Source organism: Gossypium raimondii, chromosome 2 (assembly GCF_025698545.1).
Source record: "Gossypium raimondii isolate GPD5lz chromosome 2, ASM2569854v1, whole genome shotgun sequence".
NCBI lineage: Eukaryota > Viridiplantae > Streptophyta > Magnoliopsida > Malvales > Malvaceae > Gossypium > Gossypium raimondii.
The window spans coordinates 7,781,857-7,792,315 of NC_068566.1; the positions used below are offsets into that span (position 1 = coordinate 7,781,857).

The window sequence follows — 10,459 nt, forward strand, 5'->3', positions numbered from 1 at the left end:
TTTGTGAAGATGGTGAAGGTGGCTGGTGGTTGGTGCGCCAGAGGATGGAATGAAAGGTGGTTGTGGCTTTGTTGCTAGAAGCAAATAGCGGGGCGGCAAGAGGGCATTGTTGGGGATGGGAGAGCTTGGAAAAGAACCATGGTGTGCTGGTCAAGGAGCTGTTGGCTGGCAACTTGGTCAGCTGCTTATTTGAGAGTGTGTGGTAGCTAGAATGAATGGTAATTAACACTTTTTAGAAAGAAAAAAAAAAACTGACATATTAGAGTGGTGGTGTCATTATATACTATTCCACAATCATTATTTATTTTTTAACTCCTGAATTATTGAGAAATATTGGTATTTTTTTATAGTATTTATATAGGTGGCATCATCTTCTATGCCTTCGCAAAAATAATTAACTTTTTTAATCCAACTGGCTGACGTGGCATACTAGTGGCACTCATCTCTTTGGCTCCACCAACTTTCACTATTCATTTCAGGTCATACGTATATAATAAAAAATATAGATTATTTTTGTAATTAATTAAAATTCAGATCATTTTTATAAAAAATCATTTTTATTAATTTCTTTATGTTAATTTTACAATTAAATTAATTATTTAGATTGAATTGAGTTTATAAATATATGTTTGGATTGAGTTTATAATGGGGCTTGTGCCAAGGGGTGGCTGGGACCTAAGTGGATAGTCGGCTAATATATATTATTTATTTTGGTTAATTATTCAATTTCGAACTGAATTAATTTATAACCAAAATTTTAAAAAATTATTAACCAACTTATGACCGATCTAAATTTGACTACCGACCGATTAACGAATTAAATCAATTCAGTCAATTAATTTGATTTTAACAGTATATACATGGAGGAAAACATAGTCATATATAATCTACAATAGGCATTATAAATAAAATAAATATAAATATAACATAAAAGTAAAAAAATTATAAATATCATCATCAAATGACACTACCAGTGGAATGAAGAAATATCGTAAAATTACTTTGCCTTTCTTATGGTTTTGTTCATCAATCAATCAAAGCTACCCAAAAAAGCAATTGCATTGAAGCATAAATATAGACGGCGATCCACCAGAAAAAGTTGAAGAAAAAAGTAACTATTCAGTGAGTACACGTAAACATCATACAATAAGAACAAAAGAGCAGGGAAACCAGTTTTTTGTTGGATCTATCCCATGAAAACTCACTAAAAATGCTGCTAAAAGTATATTCCAATTGGCACATGATAATATAGAACATGCCTAGTTTTTTCACCAGCATATCAGCTTGAAGGAGGAAGAAAAAAGGAATAAATAAAGGAATACGATAATAGAAGTGTTTCACCTTTAACATAAAAAATGTCCAATCAAGGGAACTGGAATGATCCTCCAATTTGGTTAGTGGTGGATGGGGGATTGATTGCAACCCAAAGGAGGGATATGGTGATGGCCATAAGACCTGACCATACGAACACAATGGTAGGTGTCCTCCCTCTTCTTCCCATCAGCCCTTTAGCAAAAGGATAGAGATGAGCCAGAACCCAGAAGCTGAAGAAAACTCCACCTAGTAGACGACTCCACTGAGGGATAACACTGTAAATTGTTCGGCTGAACCCGACTGCTATTGCTATTAAGTTGACCATCATGATCGTGATCGGTGGTATCATTAAGGATGTCCATTTGACTACGTAGAGATCAGCAAACTCATCATCCAAGTCATCTCCTGCTGATTTTGATGTCAAGGTGAAAGAAATCTCAATCCCAGCAATCACTTTCAACAGACCCTGAAGCACGGCAGCAAGATGAGCACTTGTCCCCCCGATCAACCAAAACTGCTCGTTTCTCCACCACTCTTCTAACTCAATGCCAGACCACTTAATTTCAAGCACAGCTAGTAAACAAAGAGTAACCGTTATGATGAGGAGGTAAGTAAGGAATGTTACGTTGAGAGTCTGGACAATGAACTGGCCAGAGAACAACGAAAGTGCCGGGAGAAAACAGTAGACAATCAAGAAAATGGAGGTGAAGGGGTAGATTCCAACATTTAGATAGGCAATTCTCTGTAGAATCTTCATTCTAGGACTGGCTAGGAGAGCATTGTTACGGGAAAAGAAAATCTCAACTGAACCAGTAGCCCAACGCAAGACTTGGTGAAGCCTATCAGTGAGATTGATTGGAGCAGTTCCACGGAACGCATCACGCTTAGTCACACAATAAACTGATCTCCATCCTCTGTTGTGCATTCTATATCCTGTGACCACATCTTCAGTAACAGACCCATATATCCACCCAACACGGTGTCCCCACTCAGTCTTATCCTCATACCAGCATGAAATGACACTGATTGCCTCTGCAACTGTCGAGGCATCAAGAAGTTCACGGGGAATGGTGAGAGCACCAGGTGGGCGCCCATTCTTCACAGCTGGATGATCTGCAAGGGGACGACCTTGAAACTCGGCCACAGGAATTGAATCAATGAGAAATGTTGAGTTCCCAAACCTCTTTGGAAGCAGGGACAGGTTCATCTCCTCGTCATCAGAATCACCCATTCTCAGAGCACGATTTTCCTCAGGGCTGTGTGCCATTGAGGAATGCTTCTTGTTACGACCAAAAAAGCAGCAGCTGCAGCAACCAGGGTGGTGTTCTTTCGATCGTGGTGGGTCAAAGCCATAAAGGGCAACCCTCCGAAAGAGGCATCCAGTTCCGACGTAGACAGGGCCCATAAGACCATCAAGGGCTCGCATGTTTACATCAAAGAAAACAGTATTGTTATTGGCATAGCGATCAGAAGGGTCAATCCCCTCAAACCTTTGAGGGAACTGGACATAACAAATGCGATCACCTCCTCGATCCATCATGAAGCACATGCCTTCCCTCATTGCCTGAGAGTTGTAGATATAGTGATCGCAGTCAAGGTTCAGGATGAATGGGCCATTAGACATAATTGCAGATGCCCGAACAAGGGCATTCATGGCACCTGCCTTCTTGTTGTGGTCATAGCCTGGGCGCTTCTCACGAGAAACATAGACAAGCAAAGGGAGACGAATATCAACATCAGTTAGATCAATGAGCCTATCATCAGCAGTTCCGTGTAATGGTTCATCACTGGGTGGTTTCAGCATCACCTATGAAATCAAAATTTAAGAGATTAAAAAATGGAAATGCAGCATCACATTATAGGCTAGTACTCACTTTATCTACCAAAGTGAAACATCTTAAAACTTGATAATACCAATCCAAAGCAAAAGAAGGGGAGAAAATATGTTCAAACAATGTCCTAGTTGAAAATGTGAAAAATAATATCTTGAAAATATTTATACCTGTATTATACCAGCATGGTCACCCCGGGAGTGCTCATTAGCTGGATTTAACCAAGTCCCAGGCCAATGAGTTCCATCAGCCATCCATGTGGCTTTTGGAATCTTCACAGCCTCTACAGGTTCATCTTCCCTATTCTGTCTCTGCAGCTTCATTGCCTTGATTTCCTCCCTTGCGTGAAATGCATCAGACCTACGGCGTATGGAGTCTGGCAAACCATTGATACGGACTTTGAATTCATCATACTCACGTTTAACTCGTCGGCGGTCCTTGACAAAATCTGGTTTGACTTTGTTCTTGTAAGGATCCCTCTTAAGATTGAAGTAAGATTCTGGATTCCTGGGTTCAATGTTATGTTTACGGCAAAATGGAACCCATATATTAGCAAAACTTGCTGCTTCAGCCATGGCCTCAAAAGTTAAAAGTGCTCCTCCATCATCAGAAACATAACAAGCAAGTTTTTCAACAGGGTAATCCGCTGCTAGAATTGACAAGATAGTGTTTGCAGTGACAAGTGGTGGTTCTTTCTCGGGATCTGCAGTAGAGACAAAGACATCTATGCCTGGAAGGTCAGATTTACCAGTAGGGTTGTTAAGGGTTGGTGTTTCAAATTTGTCCTTCAACACGTTAAGGTCTGTAGAACGATTGATAGGGCAGAGCTTGGGCAGTTGGTCAAGAAGCCATGAAAAAGCAAACCAAATTTCACAAACCACAGACATTCCCCATAGCCAAATAGCATCATTGTTTGGATGGTTCACCCTCCAAGCCAAAAACAACCCAAGGACAACAATTCGCAAAAATATCAGAAGCCTGCAAGCATAAAAAGAAAGGTTAAAAGGTAATGAAACAAAAACGAGAGACAGGATCAATGTAGTCACCTTCCTATATTCATTAGTACAACAAGCAATCATGCTAAGCTACTGTGCATAAATGTGGCAAAAAAGCTCAAATGTTCAAAGACAAATAAAAGCTCTAGTTTTCAAGGAGTTATTGTCATTGTAAAATCTAAAACCATAGAGAAGAAATACAAGATGTAGGGTGATGTAGAAATGTAGACTATACCGGTATGGGCTGAGAACAGCTGCTGGTATTTTTAATTTCCGAGTAAGTGGCCTCCACGGTTTATTCATCAATTCTGTTGGCTCAGCAACTTCATCATCTTTTCCATTACCTATATTACCATCCTTTGGCCATATAGCATTGCCATAACCATATGTCCCTCTAGTCTCAAACAGCCAACGATTGTGATCGAAATCTCCTGTTTGACTCCTCATCAGCCCTGACTTCATTGATTTCATTAAAGACAACCTCCTCTCCATTTTGGACATTGTAGCAGGGGGCGGAAGTGGAAGTGGCCTGAAACTATTATCCACTGCTGCTTCATCCAGATCTGTGTTCTTATATGGTTCCTTACATCCAGGGCATAATCCATCCCCTGATTTCACAGCATCAATGTAACAATCCCGACAAATTTTGAAATCACACTCACAAGGGAGAATATCCGCACCACGTTCATCACTCATTATCTTTGCATCACAGCCAGGAACAGCACAGGAAGAGCCTTTTGCACCAGCCATCTGTGGATGGTTTGCTTCAGATTCTATCACCTTGTCCATAAGGTGCGCTCGTGTAACACTATTGAATCCACCAGTAAAAAGCGAATTCGATACATATTGCTCTTCAACCTTCTGAGAAATAGAAGGGTCCATGGGTTGGTTGTCAGGGGTTGGGGGTATATGCACTGTGTAGTTCATGAAATCGCTGCTACTAAGCTCACTATCAAGGTCATCCCTTGAATAGCTGACATAACGACCCGAGGATGTTCTCCGGCCAAATGTCACAGTTGGAGGTATAGGAGGCTTCTGCGACTCAGTTGCATCAGAGGAGATCGACAAAGAAGATCGGGTCCCTTTAAAAGACTTTGAAGCCATGGTTTTTAAGCTCTACCAGAGAATTCTCCTTAGATCCTGAATTTCCAGAAGACATAAAATTATATCACTAGAAGCACTAGTAGAGATTTCACGGTTCTGAACTACAATCTCATCCTCTATTTGACTGCCAATATCAACATAAAAGCAACTTAAAATACACATGATTTGGACAATTAAGTAATAGATGGTAAAGGTATATAAATCATATGAATTTAATGTCAAATTAAGTCAACATCTGCAATAAAAATCGAAGAACTTTTTCTACGTTAACAGATCTGTACTAAACTTTACAACAAGAATTTTAGATTCCGAGAAAGTTTAAAGGCAACCAGGAGTGGGCCCAGTTAAACAAATCGTTCTCACTAAGCAAACAATTCAAAAACTTTCCCTCGGTTTACCGCAGCTTCTTGGACACCAAACAAAAAATAACATCGTTGTTTTGTTCTCAAACAATAAAATTTCTCGAAAAACACCAAATCTACACGTAGAAAAATCTAAGTATAAACATACAAAGATTATTATGCCTCAAAACTAAATCTAAACTTCAATCAAAGCACTAATAGCGAACAGGGTACCTCTAAAGCCCGGATCAAAAACACCACTTATCCAAAACTTCATTTTATCCCTCCCTAGCTCCCACATTTTCCCATCAACCAAACAAATTAACCCCAAGAAAACAAAAAGCAACATAAACCCAATTTGCCGTTAAGGAAGAAAAGATCCAAAAATATCTAAACCAAAAAAAAAAAAAAACAGATCTTTAGCATAGCATTAACAACACCAACATAGATAAATGCTCACCCTTTTAATTTGTCTACTTTACGAAAGAAAAAACGATTTTCTTTTCCAGATCTCTTCCTTTAGTCTAATCTTGAACAAAAAAACCTCTTTAAATCAGAACAATCAAAACTCTTTCTCTTTCTAAGTTTCTCTCATTTGTCGATCTCCAAATGCTATCTACTAAAACTTATAGAAAGGAGAGAGCTAAGACATAAGGATGGGTGAAGTTTATAGTTGTGTTATGTCATAAAAGAAAAAGGAAGAGACGGGTTTTTGAAGTGGAAAGAGAAGTTTCTTTGAAATGGGTGTTTTCATTGAGAATTGGTGAAGTGAAGCCGCGGAGAACGTGTAGAACAACAATGAGTTGGTCTTAGTTGGAACACCGGCTACTAAAATATTGAAGACTGACTGCCACTGCCCTCTCACCGGCTTTCTCTATATATTTTCTACACACCGTAGAATTTGTTTTATTGGAGTAGGTTTTAGAGAAGGTGTTGATTTTTGGACAAGATAGATAGAAATACAGGTTGCTTTCTTTCTTATGACCCAAAAAGGGAAAGGAAAAAGACTCGTAAATTAGCCATTATTTATGGATTAAATTAAGGGAGGGGTTTTATGGGAATTTTGTACATTAATGAGAAAGGGCATTCATGGTATTTTGGAGAAACCAAAAGGCTTTTTCATTTTAAATAAGAGAAAATGTAAAGGGCATGTGACAAAGGAAAAATATGTCTTAAGTCTGTCATAAACAAAGTTCATGTGACCATCTGACATTTAAATCATTCTCTATTTTTCATAAACAATGTGATGTGTTGTGATTTTTAAGAGAAAATGGAAACTAAGTGGTAATAGTGAAAAAAGAGCATGCAATTTCACATGACAAAAATAAATAAATAAATAATGTTTTTCCTTTTGGATTATAACTTGAGACAATGATTTTATGGTGAGTTAGGAAAATTATTTTGCAAAACAGTTTGGCTTTGTGAATTATTTAGTAAATTAGTTTACAAGGGAGAGGTGATGTAACACCCTCATACCCGTATTTTGAACATTAAATGATAAAATTCTCGTTTAAACAATCTGATAATATTATATTAGAAGTTTAGGGGCATTATTGGTTAATCGAGTATGTTTAAAAATGATTTTCAATCAATACAAGTGACAAGTATCGATACTAAAACATGAGGCATCGATACCAAAATGGCATTCTAGAACTCCAAAATTTCAAAATTTTAATGAAAGTATTGATACCTTAGGCCCAAGGATCGATACCAAAATCAATATTGATACCAAAATTGCTTTATGTTTCAAAAAATTTCGATTTCAAGGCCCAGGTATTGATACCTTACCCCTTGGTATTAATATTTTGGGTCAAATTGGGGCAAAATCAGTTAGAAAATTTGCTAAAAACCCCCTACATTGATTCAAAACAATCCAACACTTCAAAGCCAATTCAATTAACCTCAAACTCATTAAAATTCATCACAATAGCCATATAATAACATCACATATGCAAACATATGTTAAACTATTATAAATTCATTTCAAATACTAACAAAATATATATCATTAGATCACCAAAGTAACAAGGTTTTCAAAGTTTTCATTTTAATCCTTCTAACATTCACCCATACCAAGAACCTATGTACATGTCATACTAATTCCAAAAATTATACATACTCTAGTGACACTTGAAGCGGTGATGAGATGGGATGCTCTCGACATCGATATTAGCCTGACGGGATCTACTGTACCTACGCATTAGAAAATTAACACGGTAAACCTGTGAAGACTTAGCAAGTACTTCAAGATTTTAAATTCTACTAATAATGAAATTAAAATATATTCGCTATATACACATATACTTCATATCAAATTTAGTCCTTGAAGTTTAACATTTTTCTAAAATCGTACTTACCAGTACTTACCGTAACCCATTAATTGACAGTAGTTGAATTACGATATTGTAACCCAATGTAAACTAGCTAAACACTTAGGATATACAGAAATAAATCAATAATGTATTTTTAATGCATATCATATATCACTAGGCACATAGTGCAAATAACAATAAACACCGAAGTGCCAAAAAATATGATAAGCGGGATAATTTTCCTTAATGGCATGCCATCTAAACCCTAATAGTTCGGGACTCGTCTACATGGGTTATTCTTATTATCAAACCTTTAAATTCATTCACTTGACGGAAAATAATACAACACTGTTCTTTTCACAATTTAGTCCTTATCACAATAATGACACTAAAACTTGTAAATTCTATTCATTTTTATCACATACAACACCATAAATTTTACATTAATTTATCTAAACCTACTTTCCACATATTCATAGTATCATAACATATTTTAATTTCTCCAATTTAGTCCTTTTCACTATCACCACAATTCATCATATAATGGCACACCAAAACTACAATTTATAACATTTACATTACTTACCTCTACTAAACACTTCTCATAACATCATTAATATAGTAGTTAAGCTTCTTATTTAACATAATTAACATAACTTAAACAAAATTAACTACTTGAAGTACTTACAACCAAAATTTGAGATGATTTGTTTCTTCCTTCTTACTCTTTGACCTTCTATTTTCCTTTTCCTTCACTTTTGTCCTCAAACTTCTTCTCTTTTCTTCAACAACATATCAAACACATAGTATTCATATGTTAAAATCTTATCAAACAACTTTCTCATACCATATAATGAAATAAACATGTATGTTATGAGAGTTTCTACTATTTCTTACCTTAATCTCTTAAAATCACCAACTAATTCTTACTTTCTCTCTCCTTTAACTCCTCTATTAAAGCTCTTCTCAAAAAATTAAGGTATCTACTAGCTTTATCTATTGTTTTTACGAAAGAAACATCAAAGAAATGGAAAAAGATAAGCTTGATATGACTTAGAAATGGAGAAAGGACCTAAATGAAATAAAAAAAAGTTTGTTGAATATGAGAAGGGGTTGACGGTTGGTTTGCTCAAGAAGGAGATGAATGCTTTCATCTTTTCTTTACTTTTCTAAACACTTCCTAACAAAAACCTCTTGATTTTTATTTAAAATTGGTCAAATTGCTAACTAGTCCTTCCTTATTTTTCCACTACTTACATAAATTCTCATAACTTCCTAACAAGGCAAGATTCTAGTTGGGAGGTTAGTCCTTCCTTATTTTTCCACTACTTACATAAATTCTCATAACTTCCTAACAAGGCAAGATTCTAGTTGGGAGGATGGAAGAAAATAGAGTTAAGATAGTGGAACAATGCGCGAGATGATGGAATAAGGGAGGCTGAAATTGTATATATACATCTTAACACCATGACAAGTAGAGTAAGTTCATTTAGGTTGTTTCCTTTACAATTGTTATCTTCTTCTATATATTATCTTTTAAATTTTGCAATCTTCATCTACTTTCTTCAATCTTTGGAAGTGTTTTTTTTTTTCATGATATATAATTCATGTATTGATACATTAACATCTAACTAAATACTAGTGCTAAATGTACAATAGACTACTGGGGTTGTTATTGAATATGTAACACCCCTCACTCATCTTGACGTACGGTATGAATGAGAAGTGCTACCAAAACACTTTTAGACTTATATAAAAAATTTCTTTAAAAAAAAACGTCATTTGAGAAATTTATAAAATTCCTTTAAAACCATTCTCAACATTTAAGAAGGAATAAAATGTGATTTGAAGTTATTTTAGGTTATTGAATACTTATGGGGACAGATTCAAATCATAAAACGAATGTTCAAAGTTCATTAGCTTAAAACAAGATCATTCAAGTTGAGAAAAATAGGAATTTTATCATAATTTATAGCTTTAAAACATTTTTTATAAAATTAATAATCCAAGTTTGAGTCAAATAAAAGACTTTAGAAGCATTTTAAAATCATTTTGAAGTAGTTCAAGGATGGTTGAAGGTGTCTGGGACCCAAAATGAACCCTGAAAATTCTAAATAACTCAAAAAGTACAATGCTTTGAATCTAGACACTTGTCGTGGAACAAGTCCCCGGTTGTGTCGATACAAGTCCCTCGCACTATAGCAATTGACTTTCTATTGGAATTGTTGCAATACCATTGAGGGCAAGTGTCGATACTTGGACCCCTAAAGCTGAAATTTAGTTCAAAAATGCTTAAAATCATGTTTACTTAAAATCATTCCTATATATTTCAAATCATTAAAAATCAATTTTAAAACTCATTTAAATTCAAAATACAAAGCATAAACACATTCAAGTCAAATAACAAAATAAGCTTGATTTATAACATAAAAATGACTTGACTTTCAACTCAAATTTTAAAGATATCATGTACAAGTTAAGTCCTTATTCAATTACAACTAATATAAATATATTAAAACCTCAAATGAAGTGTGATGAGGAGCTCCCAAGCTCAGACCTTA

At 35.6% G+C, this 10,459-nt stretch overlaps 1 protein-coding gene across 1 annotated transcript; it reads right to left on the reverse strand.

Annotated features, from left to right (window-relative positions):
* Positions 1-1,099: 1,099 nt before the first annotated feature.
* Positions 1,100-6,555, reverse strand: LOC105787927 (cellulose synthase-like protein D3). The gene is made up of 4 exons (XM_012614530.2): positions 6,047-6,555; positions 4,377-5,281; positions 3,317-4,124; positions 1,100-3,121 (listed from the first exon to the last, which is right to left on the reverse strand). The coding sequence occupies exons 2-4, from the start codon at positions 5,243-5,245 to the stop codon at positions 1,364-1,366; spliced, it is 3,435 nt and encodes a 1,144-aa protein (XP_012469984.1). The 5' UTR covers positions 5,246-5,281; positions 6,047-6,555; the 3' UTR covers positions 1,100-1,363.
* Between the last annotated feature and the right edge of the window lie 3,904 nt (positions 6,556-10,459).

Excerpts from the sequence above, each read along its gene's own strand:
- LOC105787927 (XM_012614530.2), bottom strand. The coding sequence starts at position 5,245 with ATGGCTTCAAAGTCTTTTAAAGGGACCCGATCTTCTTTGTCGATCTCC. Across the intron at positions 4,125-4,376 it reads GCTGTTCTCAGCCCATACCG|GCTTCTGATATTTTTGCGAA; the intron begins GTATAGTCTACA and ends TTATGCTTGCAG. Across the intron at positions 3,122-3,316 it reads ACCATGCTGGTATAATACAG|GTGATGCTGAAACCACCCAG; the intron begins GTATAAATATTT and ends TTGATTTCATAG.